Genomic DNA, 23,023 nt, shown 5'->3' with positions numbered 1-23,023 from the left:
TTTAAACAAGCGCACCGCAGTGTCGCAACCCGGATATAACGTAACGTAGCGTCAGGCGCCAGAGTTTGCCTCCGGAGTTTACGTCTCTTGTATTTAATTTTTTGGTTAATTTACAAAAACAAAATAATTAAAACAAAAACAAATCGGACGTTGTTAGGGATAACAGACCATTTTGAGGAGGATACGAACATAAAATAATTACAAATAAAACCAGTTGGAAAAGCTAAAAAAAAAAAAAAAAAACACACACACACACACAAAGAAAACATATTGGAAACTGTTAATATCTGTTAAATGGTCATATAAAAACACACCACAATCAGATCTTTTAAAACTTTAAATAACAATGGCTTCAAATATCTAGTATCAGTCGAGCTATAGTGGTAATAAATCTGTTTTGTCAAACACACACACAGACACACACACATGAGCCAGATGAACTTTGCCCTGTGCTGTTCTGTATGTAAGTAATCATCAGGTCCATGGCAAAGTCCAGTTGCTGGATCAAACACAAGAACAGACATTATTAGTGTTTGTGGCACGAAACTCTGACAACAGAGAGGCAACGAGACACACACAAGAATGGATACCACATCCTCATTTATCAAGTAAGTGAAGTGTTAGTTTTGGTATGATGTATGATATTGTGTCGAAGTTGATCATAAAAACAAATCACCAATTAATGTAGATTATAGGCCTAGAAAATAAGTAATTGACTCAACAATATAATATGTAATGTCCAAGTCTAATCCTGTTATGATGTCCAGAGGACTCGTAACAATATTTTCTGTGAAATATGAAGAAAGATGATTTTAGATATTTGCTTGTTTCACCACTGAATAAGATAACAGGTAAAAACAAAAGAACAAAACAGGTGAAAGTCAATGTCAATGGAAATCGATAATAGAGTGTGATTCAATGTAGAAAAACCGCTGTATGGATGGTGTTGTTCATACTGTCTCACCGTCACAATGTCGTGACATATTGAACATAACAGAGCCAGTCCTATGTACCTTGGCTTTTTCTGCTATTATAAGTCAATATGCCTGCTGTGTTTACTCTTATCAAATGGATAATTTCATCATCCCTCTTGTTCTGTCCTCAGATCAGTAACCAAGCGAGTGTGGTCCGCACCACAGAGGCCTTTCAGAGTGTGCAATAACAACAGGGAAACCAAGAAGGGCATCACAGCCGGGACCCTGGAGGAGCTGAAAGAAAGGGTGAGAGTGTAATAAAAGTAAAAGTTCAGAAACTCATAAAAAAAAAGAGATGAAAGAATGAAACATTGAAACGATGAAACTTAAGTTGCTTAAAAAGTTAACCAACACTGCGTCATTAAGTTGATTGAAAGATAACAGTCTTGGAGACGCTGACAGGATGTAACATTATCTCAAGGTACTGATTATGTCAGACATGATAAGTCAAGTCATTAGTCACGAGTCACGACTGCAGCCAAACTGATATAAACATGTCGACAGTAAAGCTAAGAGGTATTCTTCTTTTATTTTATTTCATCCAGAAAGTTATCTGTGTGTTAATGCTGTTAGCTGTTCTCTGTGCTGCAGGTTTGCCAGGCGCTGCTGCTGTCCCTGTCTGCTCTGTCTCTGTCTCTGGTATGTGAGGAGGACGGTACAGAGGTGGACTCCGATGAGTTCCTCATGACGCTGCCCGACAACACCACGCTCATGGCCCTGGAGCCCGGAGAGACATGGAAACCACAGCCGGTACGTTCCCCCCCCCCCCCTAAAGAAGCAAACAAGTGCTTTGTACAATTACCTTTTGTCAACTATAGTGGTAAAGTAAATAAAGCATCATGGATATCTAATATATGTGTGTGTTGTTGATTCACCCAGGGTGCGGTTGTCCTCAAATCTCAAGACTACAACAAGCCAAGGACCGGGAAAGACATCGCTCGAGTCACCTTTGACCTTTACAAGTTAAGCCCAAAGGACTTGTTTGGCTCCCTGAGTGTGAAGGCCACATTTCAGGGCCTGTACTCCGTGAGCGCCGACTTCCAGTGTCTGGGTCCCAAAAAGATCCTCAGGTAAGGAAAAGCGGCCCATGCTTTAGTTTAATCTCTTACTTTTCTGTTTAATCTCTTACTTTTCTACTTATTTTTCATTATTGTTCAATTATTTTCCTATATTTGAATATGTAAGGGTGAGGTTTTCATATAAGCCCTCTTGGGTTTCATACCTCCCCTTTGCACATCCCAGTAATGCTGATTGTTCATGTTGTTTATTTATATGATATTGTCTGTGCTAAATAAAAATAAAATAAAAAATAAAAATGCTGAAGCTCATTATAGTAAAAAAAAAAAAAAAAAAAGTGGAAGTATTCAGACCCAACACTGCTTCTTTGATATGTGAATGTTACCTTTGTTTCCTCACTCAGAAGAAAGAAGAAAGGCATTTTATAAATGTGCTTTAAATCAACTTGCAGCCAGTGTGAATTATTAAAGACCTTACATTGAATGTGGCTTGAGTGAATCCTATCCCCTTGTTAATGGTTTATCCCGGTGCTGTTTTTCAGGGAAGCCCTCCGCATGGCCTCCGCTCTCCTTACGGCCGCTGGACACCTGCTCATCACATCCGCCTCCATGATCCGCCGCGTTATTGAAGGTGCCGAGCTTATGCAGCCACAGAGGGGAGAGTACACCGCCACCTGGAACTGATGAGCCCTGGAGAAACCCAGTTATATGTAATATAACGGTCCGATATATCATAACTTGTAGGTTTGTCTGAGTTTGTCCTGAATTTATTCTTCATCATCTTGTGAGCGAGACATTGTACTGTTTAATTGACGTGGTATTTTACCTCCTTCAGATGACAGTAATAAAGTATATGTTTACATAATATCTGTACATGTAAACAGTGATAATTTCATAAGGTGTTATAGTATAACTGTGCACCATAGTGTACCCTTTAATGTTTTGACTGCACTTTAGGCTTTGAACAGAATATAACACACTGTTAAGTGTCAGAAATTGTCTCTTTTTGTTTGAAGTTATTTGTGCAATAATATCCTGTAATTGTACTATACTTTTGTTCATTTGGTTTGGATTATGATACTGTTTCTGTCCACTCAGACAAACCACTATAAAATTATGTGGTCATTGTTGTTTTGATCTGAAAAAATATGATTGTTAATTTTGTACTTTGTGAATATAATTGATGTAATTACTCATAAGACGAGTCACGCTGAGTAAGAAGTCATCAAAGAGTTTTATTTTAATAACAATAACTTTGTATCAAGGTACAAATTATGAACTTTTTCTCAAATACAGTATGTGTATACTGAGGAACATGTTATGTAACCACCATAACTAAAATACTGTTATGTCAACCATAAAACAACATTAAAATCTGAACAAAAAGAACTAGGGGAATTCAAGCGGTGGTGTCATTTATACTCTGGTGGAACTGTCATGCTTCTGAGTTTTTTCTCTCGCAGACAACTTCTTCCTGTTTGCCGAGGTGCGGCCCTCGCACGTCTCCAGATCCTGCCAGTACCTGATGTTGGACAGCATCTGTTTGTACTGCATCTCATTCACCCAGGTCGGCTTCCTCTTTTTCACGTAGTAGCGCATGTCACTGAACCACTTCACCAAACTGCGGCGAGGGAGGTCGATCGCCAGGGTCAGGTAGTCAAAGTCCTCGCTGCTCGGGTACTGGCAGTGACGGAAAGCCGCCCTCATCATCTTCAACTGACTGTTGCTCTTCGTTCTGTATCTGCCCTCGTATTTGATCGGGTCGTGGATGGTGGAGGCGTTTGTCTGAGAGCCCTGTTGCGGGTTCAGGGCGAATGAAGTGTGGACGACCGGACTACTGAGGAGCTCCCTCAGCTTGTCGACATCGGTGACGAACTCTGAACGCACGCCTCCCCCCCCTTTCCTGGTCTCCGGTGCTGCTGTCCCCTCAAAACCAGCGACCGTACCGGTATTGAAGTTGGTGGCAACGGCGGGAGCGACTTCAGCTCTTTCCGCCACTTCGATTTGGTCTTCGTGCATCTGAAGCTGAGTGAAGAGCTCATCAGAGACCGTGACGCATTGCTCGGCAGGATACACGCTGACATATACTAATTTGTTTTCTGTTTCTGACTGGATGGAGTTTGGCCCCTCCCCCTCGACTTGACCCTGACTTCTCACTTCTCCCTCCATCGTCCCATCACCGCCTTGTGCCACCCTGTTATTTCCCACTGTAGGGTGGGTTGTCTCCATCCTCTTCCACTTTTTGCCGGTGTTCCTTCTGTCTCTGTCAACTTTTCTTTCCCTTTCTTTGTTCTTTAGTCGCTCCTGCTCCATTTTTCTCACCAAGAGACTTTTTCCCATCGTTCCTCTCTTGTTTGCAACCTGCACCCTCCTCAGCTCTCCTTCCTTCGTCCCATCACAATCTTCTGCCTCTCTCTCTCTCTTCTTATTCTTTCTTATCTCCCCCTTCACCACCTCACCCACCTTGCTCTGCAGATCTTGCTCACCCCGAGCCTTCGTCTGGCTCGACTTAAGCTTCCTCTGAACCTCTCGGATGTCTTCGTAGTCCCAGCTGATGCCATAGCGGAGCCTGTGCACCATGAACCACACCTTCACCTGGTCGGGGGGCAGGGAGCAGCGCTGCGCCAGTGCAGCCGTCTCTTTCTTTGTCAGGTACGGGGACCTGTCGAAGGCCTTGAGCAGCTCTCCTGCACCGTCCAGCTGTGAATTGATCTGGTTTGAATGCACCCAGACCAGCTTCTGACTCTCGGTGACCAGAGGGAGGCACAGTGCACTGTTTTGGTTCATGCTGAAAGCTGCCAAGGCTGTGTTCGTTGCTGCTGAAGTCTCTCCACACGCAGCAGCGGCCTTTGGTCTCAGCCTTGCGTTGACTAAATGCCTCATATTGTGATTATTCCTGTGAACAACAGAAATAAATGATTGGTTTATCCCAGAACCACTGAAAACTTATGCACACCTACAAAGGCAGACAGGTGTATAGGGAGAAGACCAGTGCAACCAAACAATGGGCTCTATGCACAGCTCCACTACGCCCTGAACTTAATGCTGCTCCTTTGTTTCCTGTCTTACATTATTGGACAAATTGATTAATCCAGGTGTGTCTGTGTAGTCACAATGGTCAGACACACCTGGATTAATCAGTTTGTCCAATAATGTAAGACAGGAAACAAAGGAGCAGCATTAAGTTCAGGGCGTCGTGGAGCTGTGCATAGAGCCCATTAAATCAAAGGAAGCTCCTGCACACTGTCTTAACTTGCATTGTAAATGTTTTAATGAAAGCACAACGTTTCAGTCCCTTGGGCCTTCGTCAGGTTATCCCAGAAAAATCATATTATTTAAGGAAAATACTTTCCCAAGCTTTCCCAAAATCTTCAAAAACAATTGAAAGACAGAAAAGTCTGTGCACATTTTCCCCTCTTCATCATTCACCTGTTAATCAAAGCTCCAGCAATTTTACAGCATTTTCAAACAAGACTTTTAAAAAAATCTATATGAATTTCGAGAAATTAATTGAAGCTTGCACAGTGAATAAACCTTGCAAAGGAGAGGAGGTTCACTAGCTGTGAGGTTAAAACACATTATCGCGGCCACTAATGTCAACTACGTCACCGATAGCCACCGTTAGCACTGAGCGAAGGACGGTACCGCTGGTGTTTCATTAGCGTGATGTTGGACGGACATTTAGATTGACTTACCGGCAAACTTTGAAGAAATCGGCGCTAAACCTCGACGGTTTTTGTCATTGGCTGGCATAAACTTCAAGAATTATATTGTCATGATCGATCATCAACGACGTCTCCGATTATTTGACTGGTCAGTGCCAGTGTTGGTATCGGACCGTGTAGTTACAGGTGAAGGGAGGGGCGTTTTTCTGCCTCTTTTTTTTCTTGCTTCTTTTGAGTGCGGAGGGTTAGCTAGATACAGTAAATAGCCTAACTGAGTTTAGCTAGCTTATTTCTTATAAACAAAAATGTTCTTTTTCCCCCTGTGTCACTATCAAGAAATGATACACAAAATATGTAAGTAAGTTATTATTTACCATATTTATGTTTGCTTGGTAAGTGAGATAGTAAGATAAGTAAGATATTCATGATCTTTTGCTTTCTGAATTTCACATTTTGTCACCTTTTATTAGGCTACAACAAGTTTTTGTGGCATCTGTGTTAATCACTAGTCCTTTATTAGGTTGGTCTTTAGTGGTAGGCTAAATGTAACAGTAAACTCAGCCTAACCTGCTGACAATTGAACTTCACACCTTCATTGTTTGACTTTCCAGTTGTAAAATCACCATGTGACCTCTTTCGGGGAATAGAAACTCTTTGTGTTGTTGCTGGCCAAGTGGTCGGACGAAAGACTGTGAAGATTAGGAACTGGTAAAAGATTGAATTGAACAAATTTAGACCTTGCAACCAGGAGGATCCTACAGGCTTTCTTTTACACTTTTCAAGCAAAATTTTGATTTCCTGTATCGAACAACATGTCTGACAATCAGCAAGTAATCCTCTGTGACATGTGCACAGAGGAGGAAAGGAAACCAGCACGGAAGACCTGCATGAAATGTGAGATCTCCATGTGTGTCCAGCATCTGCAGGTCCACCTGACCACACCTGTACTACTGCAAACTCATCCTCTGACGGAGCCTATGGCGTTAAGTGGCACCACTAAATGCCCCCAGCATGGCAAACTCCTGGAGTACTACTGCTTGGATGACATGACCTGTGTTTGTGTTTCCTGCGCCATTGAGGACCAGCACCGCCTACACAACATGAAGACGTTTTCTACAGCCCACAAAGATCTCATGGAAAAGCTCAAAGATGAGCAAAAGGCTCTCCTGGTGAAAACTGATGACAAGAACGTGAGTTTGGAGAAGTGGGAGACGAGTGAGAGGGAGAAGCTGAGTCAGTCTAGTGTCCGTCTGATTGAGGCTGTGACCAACCTGCGTGATATTTCTCTGGCCAGCATCCAAAGTTCAGTCTCTGCTCGCATGGTGTCCATCAAAACCAGCAAGAGCAGCATGCAAGCAGCACAGAATGAGAAAGATACCTTCAGGTTCCTGCAGATGTATTCACAGGTGCACCAGGATGTGGAGAAGGCCAAGGCTGTGGATCTGAGAAAAGGCCTGGAGCCTGGCAGCGACCGTGACAAACTAGTCCAGGAGATCAGACAGAGTGGTGAAAGTATGGTCAGGCAAGCAGAAGAGTTCAGGGGAGCCTTGTTGATGCTGGTTGATCCAGAAAACCACCAGGAGATATTTTCCACTGACCTGATCTTTGAGCCGCAGATGTTTGGCCCCAACATGTCACTGTCCAACAACAGCAGGGCAGTTTTCTACAATAATTGGATTGGACAATGCGCTGCCACTCTCCTAATCCGTGGCACTAAGTCAGTTACCAACTTCCAGAGGTGGTTGGTCAGTCTTCCCAGAGAATTGGATTGGACCATTGGTTTATGTGACAAAAATTCAAAGAACTTAAAGGATGGCCCTATCTATGGTCTGAGCTGCAAAGATAACCAGTTCAGCTCTCTCACGACAGAGTACAATGATTGTGGTGATGCATCCAGCACTTCACAAGGTGCTAGGATGCAGACAAGTAAAATGACCAAAACAGGAGAACAGCACACGGTTTCCTCTGCATTGATCACAAGTCACATGGAGGAAACCGGAGAAGAGGATGAACCACAATCCGAAACAGTGGAAGTGTTTTGGAACTTTGCTGCTTCCACACTGTCTTTTTTCAGAAGAACGGGACAGTACCAGAGGGAAGAAATACTCACAATTACCATGAGCCTCAACAACTGGGACCTAGTCCCCTTTGTTCAACTGGGGGCAGAAAGTGCCCAAAGTAGTGACAACTGGTCACAGCAGCAATGGAGGTGTTCCTGTGGGCAAAGTCATTACTGTAATAACTCAAGACATGGTAATATGTATTCACACACATCTCAAGAATCTCAATGTTCCTGTGGGAAAATAATTGGCAGCGAGTTCATCACAGAGCTAGTTTGTGAACTGCTGTAATTGGCAGGGCCTCATTGATCATCATTATTAAAGCTAAGAGGTACAAAAGTATAAATCTCATTGATTTGTAATAAGGTGATGTGAATGGAAATATGATGTAAGTGCAAATATCGGTAATGTGATTTTTATCATACACTATGGGCAATGTACTATCTTGTTTAATATATTTTAACCATTGCAATTTTAATTAGCCAGACTGCTTCTAATGTACCCAGTAAGATAATTTTGATCAAACACATTCTGTATGTATCTATGGTTCTCTACCTGTGTGTTTAAGGTATTTGTCGCCATCTAGTGGTGGTAATTTTGTCATTGCGCTCAAATGTACAGGATCTTTTGGCACTTTGGTGTAAACTCAAATGCAAAAATTAAATCTGTGACTCTTGGATCATGAACATATATAAATTGTGAATGATTCAATCAGTATTAAAGCATCTAAACTTTTAAAATGTGGAATGTTTTTATTGACTGGATAAAAGGTGAAATGGAAAAAGAGAAATATAAACTGCAGTATAATTCTATGTTTTGCCAACACGAAAACACCACTTTCACACCCACATGACAATAATGACACAAAATGAAACAACACAGATCATATGAGAACTGTTTTAAAAAAAACTACAAATCCAACCCTGTGACACCACACTCAATACTGTACCTGCAGTGCAAAACTCCCAAGGCTAATTCAAGGAATGACCAGTTGTTTTAAAGGCTATGAATCATGAATGAATTCATTTGGTCCACACAGACTTTGGTATGGATCAGTGGAAGCTAGAACAAGAGAATACAAAAGCTGCATATTATATGAATAACACTTCTGCTATCAAGTCGGTCTTGAAGGACTACTTACTGCATGTTCCCTCTGTACTTGCATTCAGAGTGCACTGGGTCATATATTATCTCAAATCTAATTCACCTGCTATTTAAAAAAAAAGAATCATGAAAGTAGGAACCAGAACAAACCAACATTTCAACTGAACAATAACTAAATATTAGGTTCCCAATTCATTAAAGTGCAAAACATCACAAGGGAGGGAATGATGGCATGTCAGAAACAGTTCAGTTTCCAAATTAGCCAGAGCTATTAATACATATTTAGGCTTTGTGAATAATTTGCTATGAGTCATAAAGGATTTTAGTATTTCCAGCACAGCCTAGAAACATGTAGTAGATATTGATTTGCGTTATATAACCCAGTATTTTGCATTGGAATAATAAAACAGTAGACAGTAGACACACAATTGGCTGAGAAAAAAAAAAAAAAACATTAATGTTATTTGACTCATTTAAATTCCAAATGGAAGAATATCTATTTGTGTTTTTAAAAAAAGAGGTAAAGAAGGACAGGATACTAATATACATGTCTATTCACTTATGACCAATGCTAAACAGCTTGTAGGGGTCAGACAGGAGGTGAAGTGGACCTATCCTTCGATCTGAAACAACACTGAGACGTTCAGTATCTTCTTTTTTTATTATTATTATTATTCAAGCAAAAGTACATGTTCAGATCAGATCAACAAGGGATTTTTGCCTTCTGGTTCGAAGAGTTTTTGTTTTAATACATTCTGTCTGTGTCAATTATGTTTATCCTTAATCCTGTTCCTCACACAAAGAGTTACACAAACATGTATTTGTGTTAATGGTGTCTTTAGTGTTAAATGAAACTTCACAGTAAACTCAATGTAGTCTGCTGATAAAACAGCTCCACCCTGTGAGTTTGATATAGCTGCCAGTTTTTATAATCATATGACCTCTTACTGAGAAACTAAACTGCTCAGTAGTGCTGCAGTGGGTGAGTGTACTGACAAAAGACCGACAGATCAGAAAACTGGTAAACAACAGGGTTTAGTAAATTTAGACTTTTCTTCTTCTTCAATCAGAGCAACCAAGGAGGATCATATGGACTTTCTTTATCACTTTAAAGTAAAATCAGGGATTTCCTGTATTTAACATGTCTGACAATCAGCAACTAATCCTCTGCGACATGTGCACCGAGGAGGACAGGAAACCAGCACGGAAGACCTGCATGAAATGTGAGATCTCCATGTGTGTCCAGCACCTGCAGGTCCACCTGACCACACCTGTACTACTGCAAACCCATCCTCTGACTGAGCCTATGGCGTTAAGTGGCACCACTAAATGCCCCCAGCATGGCAAACTCCTGGAGTACTACTGCTTGGATGACATGACTTGTATTTGCGTTTCCTGCGCCATTGAGGACCAGCACCGCCTACACAACATGAAGACCTTCTCCACAGCCCACAAAGATCTCATGGAAAAGCTCAAAGATGAGCAGAAGGCTCTCCTGGTGAAAACTGATGACAAGAACGTGAGTTTGGAGAAGTGGGAGAAGAGTGAGAGGGAGAAGCTGAGTCAGTCTAGTGTCCGTCTGATTGAGGCTGTGACCAAGCTGCGTGATATTTCCCTGACCAGCATCCAAAGTTCAGTCTCTGCTCGTATGGTGTCCATCAAAACCAGCAAGAGCAGCATGCAAGCAGCACAGAATGAGAAAGATACCTTCAGGTTCCTGCAGATGTATTCACAGGTGCACCAGGATGTGGAAAAGGCCAAGGCCGTGGATCTGAGAAAAGGCTTGGAGCCTGGCAGCGACCGTGACAAACTAGTCCAGGAGATCAGACAGAGTGGTGAAATTATGTTGAGGCAAGCAGAAGAGTTCAGGGGAGACTTGTTGATGCTGGTTGATCCAGAAAACCACCAGGAGATCTTTTCCACTGGTTCAGACCTGATCTTTGAGCCACAGACATTCAGCCCCAACATGTCACTGTCCAAAGACAACAGGTCAGTTTTCTACAACAGTTGGATGGGACAATGCTCTGCTACTCTCCTAATCCGTAGCACTAAGCCAGTAACGAACTTCCAGAGATGGCTGGTTCGTCTTCCCAAAGAGTCTGATTGGACCATTGGTTTATGTGACAAAAACTTGAGGGATGGACCAGTCTATGGTCTTCGCTACAAAGATAACCAGCTGAGCTGTCTCATGACAGGGTACAATGATTGTGGTGATGCATCCAGCACTTCACAAGGTGCTAGGATGCAGGCAGGTAACATGGCCAAAACAGGAAAACAGTACAGGGTTTCCCCTGCATTTATCATACGTCAGGGGGAAAATGGAGAAGAGGACGTACCACGACCTGAAATATTGGAAGTATTTTGGAACTTTGCTGCTTCCACATTGTCTTTTTTCAGAAGAACTGGGCAGTACCAGAGGGAAGAAATACCCACAATCACCATGAGCCTCAACAACCAGGACCTAGTCCCCTTTGTTCAACTGGGGGCAGAAAGTGACCAAAGTAGTGACAACTGGCAGCATTATTGGAGGTGTTCCTGTGGGCAAAATAGCTTGTTGAATACCAAAAAAGGGGGCTTATTTGGATCATCACTTTCACAGCAACCTCAGAGGCCTCAATGTTCCTGTGGAAAAACAATTGGTGGCGAGTTCATTACAGAGCTAGTTTGTGAACTGCTGTAATAAGTGGGACCTATTGATCATTAAAGCTAAGAGGTACAAAGGTATCAATGTCATTGATTTGCATTAAGGTGATGTGAATAAAAATATTATGTTAGTGCAAATATCAGTCATTAGGTGATTTTTATCATACACTATGGGCAATGTACTATCATGATCAATATATATTTAATTGTGGCAATTTTCATTAGCCAGACTGCTTCTAACTTACCCAGTAACATCACTGTATATTGCTATGGTTTTCTGCCTGTGTGTTGAAGGTGTTTGTCGCCATCTAGTGGTGGTAAATATGTCATTGCGCTCAAATGTACAAGCTCTCTCAGCATTTTGGTGTAAACTCATATATGCAAAATACAATCTGTGACTCTTGGATCATGAACATATATAAATTGTGAATGATTCAATAAGTAATAAAGCAGGTAAACTTTTAAAATGTGGAATGTTTTTATTGACTGGATAAAAGGTGAAATGAAAAAAGAGAGATATAAACTGCAGTATAATTCTATGTTTTGCCAACATAAAAACACAATTTTCACACCCACATGACAATAATGAAACAAAATGAAACAACACAGATCATATGAGAACTGTTTAAAATGGAGTAACTACAAATCCAACACTGTGACACCACACCCAATACCTGCAGTGCAAAACTCCAAAGGCTAATTCAAGGAATGACCAGTTGTTTTAAAGGCTACAAATCATAAATTAATTTGGCCCACACAGACTTTGGTATATCAGTGGAAGCTAAAACAAGAGAATACAAAATCTGCATATGATAACAAATAACACTTCTGCTATCAAGTTGAGAGAGGGGGAACAACATGCAGCAAAGGGCCACTGGAGTCGGGATTTGATCTGGGGGTGCCTGCTCTACCCACTGAGCTCAATGGCACCCCATGGTTGTAACATGTTTGACATTTCTGTTTGTTTCCTGGAGCTCTTTTAAGCCAGTGCGTTCAAAATGAGACTTTGTGAGACAAAGTTACATGTGTGTTAAATGGCGTAGCTGTTATCTCTGCAATGTAGAAAATGCATGGTTTAGTCTCAAACATAAGGAGTGAATTGTTACACTTCACCCATAGTCTGGGTTAGTTGTAACACACCCCGGGGTGAAATGTAACATTGTAATCAAAAACCTTTAACATTTAACTTTTTAACATAATTGATGTTTGTGTGTGCGTGTGTGTGTATCCCTCAAGTAGCCTATATTAGTTACTGTCAACCATAGTCTGATCATTACCTTAACCCTAACCCTTTTGTGTTTGTCTTTCACGACCTAGGCAAACTGAAATTCAAAGAAAACATATAATGCAATAAAATTTTTGGTTGGAAAGGTTCACATACTAAATTGCCGTAACACAGACCCTTGTAGCCACGAACGTAAAGTAACCTGCTTACCTTACAGCTAACAACTAAAACATTAGCACAAACAACTTGCATGAAAGATATCTACATAGACACACAGTTGATGTAAGTTTGATGAGTTGACCTACAAAGCAGGCAGTGCTATCACAAAAATAAATGGAGGGGAAAAAATACTTTCATGCGTCAAAATTTCTTTTTTCCTTCTAAAATTTGCTGTGTCTGCTACAGGGTGCTAGCCTACTTCTTCACATATGGATTAAACTGAGCATATTGCGATTTTCATTCACACATGTCAGTTTGTCACAAATCAGTTACAGCTATGAAAATTAGAGAGCTTTTCCATGCTTCGGTTTCGACCGTCCTTGTCTCCCATACCACCATGTTCTCTGTCAGGAGGCAGCGGTCCTCCACCACCACACACCTTTAGAGCCACATAAATGTCTGACATGTGCTGGATTCCATATTCACACAGCAGGCGGGAGTCTTCGTACAGGAGCTTGTCAATGAAGATCAACCTCAGAGCCTCCACATCTGATCAAAAATAAAACCATAAGTAAATTTTATTTCTCCTTCTTCATCTTGCTAAATTAATTAACTCACCTACTCACAGAAATTAGCATTTTAACGACAATAAAATGTTCATGTGAACGGTACAGTTGAGGCCTGTAAGTGTCAGTAAAAAGAAGGGGGGGGGGGCTTTTATGCCCAGCTCCACTACTTCCTGAACTTAAGCCATCTTTTTATTTCTTGTCTTACATTATTGGACAAACTGATTAATCCAACAACAGCAGCAGCACCTTATTAAAATGCTTTAACTTGCTCCAGCTTCCTTCCTCTAAATGTTAATCAATCATTAATGTTCATGTTAACTGTGTTGTACTGTCAGTGTCAGCAGTGGCTCTTTACTTCAGTCGGTGCGTTTACCTATGTCGTATTGCAGCCTCTGATATATCTTCTCCTTCAGCTGGAGCACAGTCATGCTCTTGAACTGCTCCTCTGTCTCACACAGGTCCACATACATCTTCTCCCCTCTCACACCCTGCACAAAAACTGTGTATCTTTGCATCTTGTGTGTTGTTTGAGTGTTTGAGTCGTTGCTGCTCCTTTCCCCTCTGCTGCAGTGTCTTCAATGGACTTTGTTCAGGTAAAGCAGCGTGAACAACTGTTGACACTTTCACTTTAACCTGTAAAAATAGTTGCTCCTCTTCATGTGCAGTCAGCGTCTAGAACAATTTAAAACAGGCCTGTTAGGTCAGTGTGATTCTTTGTGTGACTGGTTTAACTCCTGTTTGTCTTGTGTTCATATATATTATGGTTTGTGAAGCTCATAGTATTACATCATTGTTGAGGAGTGTAGTGTGACCTCTGATGCTGATTTTAGCCTAATTGACCACTGCAGGCTTCGGCCAGAAAGCACACGAGACACAAGAAATCACAAGAAATAAAGGACTTAATTATCACTGTGTACTGCTTTAAACATATGCAATTCAACACAGTAGGCTAAACAATTGCTCCGCAGTAAATAAAATACATTTATCTCAGTGTCAATCACTTAGTATTCATGAATGTAGCTTTAACTTTTAGTTATGTAGCACACACATGTAAACCGAAAGTAATATGAAGGCTACCATGCTTATGGAGAAAACGGACATTTTAATAACGAGTGCAAAACTATACACCAGGAGCTACACATCATTATCAGAAAAGGTAATTAAGCCACATGTACATATTCATTTCACATCACTATGACCATAACTTACATCGTCAGTGACTTCGGTGACAGCGGGTACCACAACACACAACAGGTCAATCAGAGAACGTGAGGCAGGAAGAAAAACTGCATAAACTGTCTTCAAAATAAAACGCCCACTCACTTCAAAAATAAAAGCATGAATACAAAACCATCTCTAACTTGAAGAATTCTTAACAATCATGTTGTATGAAAAGTGCTTAATCAATGAAACTTTATTCTTATTACCATTATCCAATGACTGCTTTTTATATGTAGCATCAAACCCTTTGTAAGATGTAAATAAAAAAAGAGGCAGGTTTCTGTGATGAGCATGATAAAGACTGTGTGCATAAATGACAGATTATTGTATTAAATTTCCTATGCACATTCCTATGCCTTTATTATTTCCTCCTGTTTCTCAGAGACTCCTCACACTTTACAGATACAAACACATACAAGTGAACGCATAGACACAGTTCTTGAATGCAAAATTCAATATGAATCCACTTCTCCATGAGCATAGTAATATCTTTGCAATGTTAATTTGTTAGACTGCTTGTAATGCACCCAGCAAGGTAAGGTGTTTGTCGCCATCTTGTGGTGGTCAATTTGTCATTGCACTCAAATGTACAGGATCTTTCAGCAAAAATGCAACAATTAAATCCTTGGTTTTTGGGTCATAAACATGTATAAATTATGAATGTTTCAATCAGTAATAAAGCCAGTAAAATTGTAAAATGTGGAATGTTTTTATTGACCGGATAAAAGGTGAAATGAAAAAAGAGATATATAAACTGCAGTATAATTCTATGTTTTGCCAACATAAAAACACCACTTTCACACCCACATGACAATAATGAAACAAAATGAAACAACACAGATCATATGAGAACTGTTTTAAATTGAGTAACTACAAATCCAACACTGTGACACCACACCCAATACCTGCAGTGCAAAACTCCCACGGCTAATTCAAGGAATGACCAGTTGTTTTAAAGGCTACAAATCGTAAATTAATTTGGCCCACACAGACTTTGGTATGGATCAGTGGAAGCTAGAACAAGAGAATACAAAATCTGCATATTATAATGAATAACACTTTTACTATCAAGTTGGCCTTAAAAGACTAGTTACTGCATGTTCCCTCTGTACTTGCATTCAGAGTGCACTGGGTCATATATTATCTCAAATCTAATTCACCTGCTATTAGAAAAAAGGAATCATGAAAGTAGGAGCCAGAACAAACCAACATTTCAATGAAACAATAACAGAAACTAAATATTAGGTTCTCAAATCATTAAAGTGCAAAACATCATGAGTGAGGGAATGATTGCATTTCTAAAAAATACTTTAGTTTCCAAATTAGCCAGAACTATTAAATAATCTGCTATATATGAGTAATAAAGGCTTTTAGTATTCCCAGCACAGACTAGAAACATGTAGAATAAACTGAATTGCATACCATCACTCAGGATCTTGCATTGGAATAATAAGACAAAGGAAGATGAAGAGTTACAGCTCTAGTTTCCATCTTACTGTGTAAACACACAGAGACCTGAAACACAGAGGGATTTAACATTCATGTTATTTGACTCAGGGTCTGTGTGCTTTTTTAAAAAAGGTTAAAAAGACAGTGAGTTTATATTAATGTATGTGTCTATGCACTTGTGTGTAGACATGACCAATGGATAAACAGGTTGTCGCGGTCAGACAGGCAGTGAAGAGGACCTCTCCTTCGATCTGAAGCAGGACTGAGACGTTCAGCTGTCGTTGCCAAAGACGGTGTTGAGCTGCTGGGTGACCCTGATGAAGGTGGTCCTGCGGCTCAGTTCCTTCAGCTTTGCTGCTCCAACATAGGTGCAGGTGGAGCGAACCCCACCCAGGACGTCTCGTATTGTCACGTCCACTGGACCTTTGTAAACAACTTCGACTGTCTTGCCTTCTGAAGCCCTGAATGGAAGAAATATAGAAACATAAAATACAAGTGTTATCGTCAATGCACACTGTAGGTTAGTGATCAGTGAAACTGGAAAACAACCAGAAAACCACTGACCTGTACTCAGCCACGCCGCCTGCATGTTTCTTCATCGCTGTGTCGGAGCTCATTCCGTAGAACAGTTTGTACTTCTTGCCGTTTTTCTCAATGACCTCGCCGCCACTCTCTGAGTGACCTGCCAGCATCCCACCCAGCATCACGAAGTCTGCTCCGGCACCTGAGAGTCACATTTAAAAAGCCAAACAAACTAGTTTTAATAGAAATAATTCTTGTTATGGCTGGATTTTGAGTTCAATTAAAAAAAAAGAAAAAAAGAATGAATGAAAGTTTATTTGAACACAGAATAAAAGAGAAAAAGAAAACAACTGACCAAAGGCCTTTGAGACGTCTCCTGGACAAGTGCATCCTCCATCCTGTGAGAGAGAGAGGAGATGAGAAGACAAAACCAACCACATGTGACTTCATGTTCATCATGCTGCATGTGTGCAGACTCTTAGACAAACGGTGGCAAACAGCTCACAACAGTAACACCTCATATCTAATAATAACAGTGTAAAGGGACATTATTTAAGGTTTTACAGTTAATCGGAGAGTCACTTACAGAGATGATGTGGCCGCCCAGTCCGTGGGCTGCATCTGCACACTCAATCACAGCGCTCAGCTGAGGGTAGCCCACCCCTGTCTTCTTACGGGTGGTGCACACAGAGCCTGTGCAGGAAGACACAGGGACAAAAGGATGACTAATAATAATATATATTGTACAACTTCTTGCCTATAGCCAATTATTCCCAAGGAGGAATAGTCCTCTAATCCTATATGAAGACAGTTAGGCAGTTTCAATTATTTGCATAATGAAATGCATTGTTATGTATGAAGTGTATTTACAAATTAACAATGTGTCACAGGTAAGGATGCTTTTGTGTTAAGAAATAGTAAATGGTTATGAAAACAACCCTGAGGCCTATTAAAAGTTTAAAGTGAACATCTGTTTGGCACGATAAAGTAATTATGATTTGTCTGCATGGATGGACTGTGTTAGTAAGTGTTAGGTTTTGTTCACCTGGCCCGATGCCTACTTTGATGATGTCAGCACCAGCCAGGATGAGCTCCTCCACCATCTCTCCTGTCACCACATTTCCTGCCTGAGAAAAAATATTTAAAAGAAAATGTCTCCGTCATGATGACTCATCCAGGAAATGGTAACTAGTGAACAATCTTTCTTTTTTTCCCAGCCCAGCACACTGTAGATTAAAGGTTAAACAGACTTCTACAAACCATTATGGTGTGTGTGGGGAACTTTTCCCTGACGTCTTTGACAAAGTGGACAAAGTGTTCAGAGTAGCCGTTTGCCACGTCGACACAGATGTACTTCAGCTGAGGCACCGCCGCCACGATGGCTGAAATCCTCTCAAAGTCATTGTCACCGGTCCCTGTGCTGACTGCTACACTCTGGGAGATAAACAGAAAATGTGTCAAGATGTGTCAACAACGCCATCATTACAAAACACTGAAATGAAAAGGCCAATATGACGAATTTGTACCTCTACGCATTCAGGATGTTTTGCTGCAAACTCCACCCAGTCGTCCACGGAGTAATGTTTGTGAATCGTGGTGAAGAGGGTGAACTAGGCAAAGAGCAACACATTAATGAAGATATTTACATCTGCTTTGTGATTAATAAGTCATTTTACACACATCCCATGGCACTACCTGGTGCAAGGCCAGGGCCATCTCAAAAGTCCCCACAGTGTCCATGTTAGCAGCGATGATGGGGATCCCTCTGTAGGTCCCTTTAGAGTTCCTGAAGGTGAAGCTCCTCATCAGGTCCACCTGGAACAAAAACAACGAGAACTTGTAGATTTGTTCAAGTGGTGATAACGATCTGTCATAACTAAGGGATGACTAATCATTCAGGGAATGGAAATATCTGCATTTAGGTCAGTCAGTTTTCATGTGGTAGGTAATAAAAAAGAAAACCCCACCTCACTCCGAGACTTTAGTGTGCTTCGCTTTGGACGTAGGAGCACATCCTTGAAGTCCAGCTTGATGTCATTCTCAATGCGAGGCATTTTGGAAACAGGATTTTAAAAAAAAGAGAGAAACAAAGTAGTGTGTCCCTGAATCTGTGAAAAAGAAGGAGGTCAAAGATCAGGATGGGTGCTTTGTGCTGTAGCTTTTCCTGCACCTTTTTTTAACTCCTCTTCATACAATCACACAATGACATATGGTTTAAATGACAGTAACTACACAGACATGCTGTATGGGAGGAAAGGAGCCCATTAAAATCATCAAAAGCAAATATCTTTTTTTTTTTTTTTAAGATGTGGCATTATTCGCTAGATCAGTGCTTACACTTACATTTCTATATAACTTACAAGTGTAATAAGACAGTTTCAGCAGCTTACAGGCTACTGGAGTTGCTATTGCTAATGCTACTGACTCTAGCCCACACGACACAGATCAGAACAACGTCGCTTCTTCTGCTCCCACGTCAAAATTCAAGGTTACACCAGTTAAAACGTCATAATTTATCCCACTTGCATATCACAAGTAACCTTAGCATAAGATATATGTTAGCCAGATAATTACTTTTCTTACATATTTAGCAAACAATTCTGTATTTACCTTCAGAAAAGTATGATTGATTTTTTTTTCTCTGTGGCGCTGCCTTGTTTCCCTTCCTCCTGTTTCCGTGGGAAGCTTTACGATGGCGGACACCAACTGACGGCCGCCGTGTAGTTCTTTACGGTCCGCGTCGTGTGGGCGGTGCGTAGAGAAAAACTACAAATACGAGACTCGCTTTACGTCACGTTGTGCTGATGTCGTAACGGTTATTTTTTCAAGGTATTTATAAAACACATTTCGCCTTGTTTTTGTCAACACAATGCTCACGTTAATACGCGTTATTTTAGGATGTTATTTAGTCGCTTTTTCGACGGTAAATTAAGCTAATGCTAAGTCTGACATTAGCCGAAGCGGAACCGTTGACAACAGAAAAAAGGGGGTCGGTAGGATCCAACGAGAAACACAGGAAACACCCATTGAACATTTTTTTTTGTAAGGGAATATCGAGTTTCTTCATTAAACACCGTATCAACATTAACATCTCAACCCGTTTTTGGTCAAATCATCTAGATCCAGTTAACATAATAACACCAGTGATCCCGCACCAGTGGAGTTTATAAAAACAAGTCAACAAAGATGCTGATAAAAGTGAAGGTAAGACAGAGCAAGTACAACGATTAGCACGGTTTTTTTTTACCTGTTAGCCAGTCATTTAAGAAACAGAAAATATTACTGAGTCACTGAGTTTAATCTATGGTCATGCATTTCTTAACAATAACCTGACATTATCTCTATCACAGACGCTCACTGGCAAGGAGATAGAGATTGACATAGAGCCCACAGATAAGGTATTGGTAGCCTTATCCATTATTTCATCCCTTTTATCGCTGTGTGTTATATATATATATATAATAACAAGCAGTTCATAAATGTGTGTTAAATGTTTTTCTGCAATCATGCCCATCCAGGTGGAGCGGATTAAAGAAAGGGTGGAGGAGAAGGAAGGGATTCCTCCACAGCAGCAGAGGTTGATCTACAGTGGAAAACAGATGTAAGATAAAGACAGACTTTTAATTTATACTTAATTAAAAGCATAAAGTTGGGCAGATTCCGGATACAAGTTTTTTTTTTTTTTTTTTAATGATTTGCACCTTCAATAGTAACAAATGTGTTGAGTGCATGAGAAGTTGGAAAATATTCAACTTCAGCTCAGCATTGACTTTAGTTTATTGTAACCAGGGGAAATAAATGTGTGGTGCAGAAAACAGTCTTAGAGGTTTAAGATACATAAAAATGAATTAAAACTAGAACTAAAACTAGCAGCTTTTATCAAGTGCTGGCATTTTATAAAAGACTACTACACCCTGTCATAATAATACAACCCATTATTGCAAGACTGACCAGTCTTGTTTCTTTTCAGGGGATTTATTTTTATTTTATTTTTTAATTATTTACATTTTGAATATTTATAGTTAACAGTACATACAAGCAAAAGACAAACAGAGCTAACCACATAGCGACAATAACAACAAAACATTGACATTGACAAAACAAAACAAACTCCACTTTTAAAGTCCTTCAAAACAGCATTTGCGATGACAATAGGCACCTCCGCACCTGATTCCAAATATCCCCGGTCCTTAACCCAGTGTCGTTCAGCACATCTGGGGGTTTATTGACAATAATTAGAAGTATGTTTTATAATATCTGATAATTAAAGCAGAAGTAAGTGATATATTTGTGTTAATATAAGTCTTAAATAGTTATATCTTCCGACAGCAATCACTTACATAGAGTGTTTGGTCTGAAACACGGGTCTGTCAGTCACTCTGCTCTGCTCTGAGCCGAAGAGAAAACATTTATCGTATCCTACAGTTTTTATCCAATGAGGAGAGAGAACGGCATGCAGGGCTGTGTGTGCAGCCAAGGGACGCCGTGAATGTGGTGACGTAGGGACGAGGACTGTTATGGTGCGTTCAAGGAAACTCGTATTTTTCCGACCGTGAAGTGGTACCAGTTCGATCTGGTACGAGTTCACTGGTCGGAAGTTACGAGTGGCCGTTATAGTGACTTTCACCGGTAAAACAGGTCGGAAAAACACAAGTGGGTTGCCTGGAACGCTACAAAGTCGTAAGTTGTGACTTGAAGCTGTAATTTACGATTTCAAAAGCCTGCCTGGAACGCAGCATTAGCGAAAACGACTGGACCACTTACTTCTGCTTTAATGTTTTTGTTTTCTATGGAATTGGCTTCTGAAAGCTATGTGGTTGTGAAATCCTGTCTCAGTAAAGTAAAGTTTTTTAAAAAGATGTTATTCTGCTTCCTGACATGTTTTTTGCTCTGCATCTTATTCCTTTAGGAACGATGAGAAAACAGCTGCAGACTACAAAATCCAGGGAGGCTCCGTTCTCCATCTGGTCCTTGCTCTGCGAGGAGGCCACCACGCGCTCCGCTCTCCAAGGTGCCTCTACTCTGCGCCTGCGTTGTAGCCGTCACTACAAAACCTGCCTTAGCTTTTGCAATGCCTACACTTAAAGAGGATACACTGAAGTCACACAGCCCCCCCACCACCACCAGCTGCAGAGTCACCTGGTGGCATTGTAGGCAACAACGGAGCCGTTGGTAGAAAGAGTTAGATCAATCGGGCTCTGTTTGTGGTGGCCGCTCCTTTCCTCAGCCAAAAAAACAAAACAAAAAATGTTGTAAAAAACATTTTCCCCACTGACACTCCTCATGTTTAAGCCAAACTGGCGAGGAAAAGGCCACGTTACTTTCAAAAATTAGACAATATTTGGTAATAGATCCACAACCCAGAGCTCATTTGATTGCTGGAAATACTTTTGTGTTTATTTCTACAGTTCTGAAACAGGAGGAGCAGAGTTTCCCCAAGGTATTCAAACAAAGATGTTATCTGTGTTCATCAGCGGAGCAGAGATAACGGACATATAGAGATGCTGTGGGGAAGTTAGTTTGCTTGTTCTGCTTCATGCTTGTTTTATTCTGTTCCCACACACACACGTCGCTCCCCACATGCACGTACGTAGTATAATTATCCAAAGCTGCTGATTCAACATATCAGACGTCATCCTCTCCTGTGAAGCTCAGTTTAGATTTGTGAGAGGAGGATGGGAAACACTCTTAACTCGCCGTTCGTCACCTCTGAAGTTTAACATTGTAACTAGTTTGTTTAATCCATAGAAAATACAATAAATAAAGTTTGAAATGCCTGTTGAAGCTTTAGGGAGGATTATGTGCTGGATTGGTTCTCGGTTCTCAGCGGCTACCAGGCGACTTGACAGGTCTGCTGTGTAACCCTCCATGAAATGATTAATGAATTAAACTCTGTCAAAGATGCAAAAATAAAACACAATAAAACATGTTAATTACAGTAGTCGAGTTGAAGTTTCTCATCATTGGAGCCAGACAATCGGTTTCCAGTCGTTTTGTGCTAATAAACAGCTCTTAATGGAAGAAAAGATCATTCCCCAAAATGTCAAACTGTTCCTATTAGAAGTTCCTATTGTGTGTCAACCCACCCGCTTCATAAACAGACAACATGTTCACTCAATAGGATTATGTTTTATAACATTTCATGTGGCTTCATTTTGTTGAGAATCACTTGTTTTTGTGCCGATTGCATATTTTTACTGCTGCGAGAAGAAGAAAAGGAAGCTTCAGTTGACTGTACATGAATATTGTTAGGTTGGTTTGTATGTATGTGCAGAGAAGCAGTGTTTGCTGTGTTTGTATGCAGCCCCCCCATCACCCCCCATTAAAGTCACACAGGGTTGTGTGAAACTGGCCTTTGCTGTGGTTTAGTTTGTGAGTAGAATAAAAACTCATGTCGATGCTGAAAATGCCTCACA

The 23,023-nt window shown here is 40.7% G+C and overlaps 4 protein-coding genes and 1 long non-coding RNA gene across 6 annotated transcripts; 3 read left to right on the top strand and 2 right to left on the bottom strand.

Moving 5' to 3' along the window:
* Positions 1 to 451: 451 nt before the first annotated feature.
* Positions 452 to 3,380, top strand: cideb (cell death inducing DFFA like effector b). Its single transcript, XM_083993233.1, has 5 exons — positions 452 to 608; positions 1,106 to 1,220; positions 1,566 to 1,724; positions 1,854 to 2,044; positions 2,533 to 3,380. The coding sequence occupies exons 1-5, from the start codon at positions 583 to 585 to the stop codon at positions 2,672 to 2,674; spliced, it is 633 nt and encodes a 210-aa protein (XP_083849359.1). The 5' UTR covers positions 452 to 582; the 3' UTR covers positions 2,675 to 3,380.
* Positions 3,381 to 9,845: 6,465 nt separating this feature from the next.
* Positions 9,846 to 11,774, top strand: LOC311001916 (uncharacterized protein; the record flags this gene model as incomplete). The annotated part of the gene is made up of 2 exons (XM_083993094.1): positions 9,846 to 11,283; positions 11,757 to 11,774. Exons 1-2 carry the CDS (start codon positions 9,961 to 9,963, stop codon positions 11,772 to 11,774), a joined length of 1,341 nt encoding a protein of 446 aa, XP_083849220.1. The 5' UTR covers positions 9,846 to 9,960.
* A 297-nt stretch (positions 11,775 to 12,071) lies between these two features.
* LOC311002039 lies at positions 12,072 to 14,695 on the bottom strand. Of its 2 annotated transcripts, none has more exons than XR_014596215.1 (3): positions 14,625 to 14,695; positions 13,771 to 14,087; positions 12,072 to 13,395 (listed from the first exon to the last, which is right to left on the bottom strand). It is a non-coding gene; the product is annotated as an uncharacterized lncRNA (long non-coding RNA). The 2 variants fall into 2 exon arrangements; XR_014596216.1 differs by having other exon boundaries at positions 13,789 to 14,087.
* A 1,508-nt stretch (positions 14,696 to 16,203) lies between these two features.
* gmpr2 (guanosine monophosphate reductase 2) lies at positions 16,204 to 19,304 on the bottom strand. Its single transcript, XM_083993230.1, has 10 exons — positions 19,218 to 19,304; positions 18,575 to 18,715; positions 18,303 to 18,422; positions 18,134 to 18,217; positions 17,868 to 18,041; positions 17,653 to 17,734; positions 17,194 to 17,300; positions 16,963 to 17,005; positions 16,650 to 16,809; positions 16,204 to 16,546 (listed from the first exon to the last, which is right to left on the bottom strand). Exons 2-10 carry the CDS (start codon positions 18,659 to 18,661, stop codon positions 16,357 to 16,359), a joined length of 1,047 nt encoding a protein of 348 aa, XP_083849356.1. The 5' UTR covers positions 18,662 to 18,715; positions 19,218 to 19,304; the 3' UTR covers positions 16,204 to 16,356.
* Positions 19,305 to 19,600: 296 nt separating this feature from the next.
* nedd8 (NEDD8 ubiquitin like modifier) lies at positions 19,601 to 22,898 on the top strand. The gene is made up of 4 exons (XM_083993237.1): positions 19,601 to 19,811; positions 19,958 to 20,005; positions 20,126 to 20,208; positions 21,517 to 22,898. The coding sequence occupies exons 1-4, from the start codon at positions 19,794 to 19,796 to the stop codon at positions 21,644 to 21,646; spliced, it is 279 nt and encodes a 92-aa protein (XP_083849363.1). The 5' UTR covers positions 19,601 to 19,793; the 3' UTR covers positions 21,647 to 22,898.
* Positions 22,899 to 23,023: the final 125 nt, after the last annotated feature.

Source organism: Trachurus trachurus, assembly GCF_905171665.1.
Source record: "Trachurus trachurus genome assembly, chromosome: 18".
In the NCBI taxonomy this organism is placed as follows: domain Eukaryota; kingdom Metazoa; phylum Chordata; class Actinopteri; order Carangiformes; family Carangidae; genus Trachurus; species Trachurus trachurus.
The sequence above is the reverse complement of the archived record's forward strand: the minus strand, read 5'-3'. Positions and strand labels throughout refer to the sequence as shown.

Bases quoted from the DNA above. Each gene is read 5' to 3' on its own strand.
- cideb (XM_083993233.1), top strand. From the start codon at position 583: ATGGATACCACATCCTCATTTATCAA. The intron at 1,221-1,565 runs GTGAGAGTGTAA...TCTGTGCTGCAG, and splicing joins TGGAGGAGCTGAAAGAAAGG to GTTTGCCAGGCGCTGCTGCT. The intron at 1,725-1,853 runs GTACGTTCCCCC...TGATTCACCCAG, and splicing joins AGACATGGAAACCACAGCCG to GGTGCGGTTGTCCTCAAATC.
- gmpr2 (XM_083993230.1), bottom strand. From the start codon at position 18,661: ATGCCTCGCATTGAGAATGACATCAAGCTGGACTTCAAGGATGTGCTC. The intron at 17,735-17,867 runs GTTTGTAGAAGT...ATTTTTTCTCAG, and splicing joins TCCCCACACACACCATAATG to GCAGGAAATGTGGTGACAGG. The intron at 16,547-16,649 runs GTCAGTGGTTTT...TCTTCCATTCAG, and splicing joins GGCGGCGTGGCTGAGTACAG to GGCTTCAGAAGGCAAGACAG.
- nedd8 (XM_083993237.1), top strand. The intron at 20,006-20,125 runs GTATTGGTAGCC...ATGCCCATCCAG, and splicing joins ACATAGAGCCCACAGATAAG to GTGGAGCGGATTAAAGAAAG. The intron at 20,209-21,516 runs GTAAGATAAAGA...TTATTCCTTTAG, and splicing joins ATCTACAGTGGAAAACAGAT to GAACGATGAGAAAACAGCTG.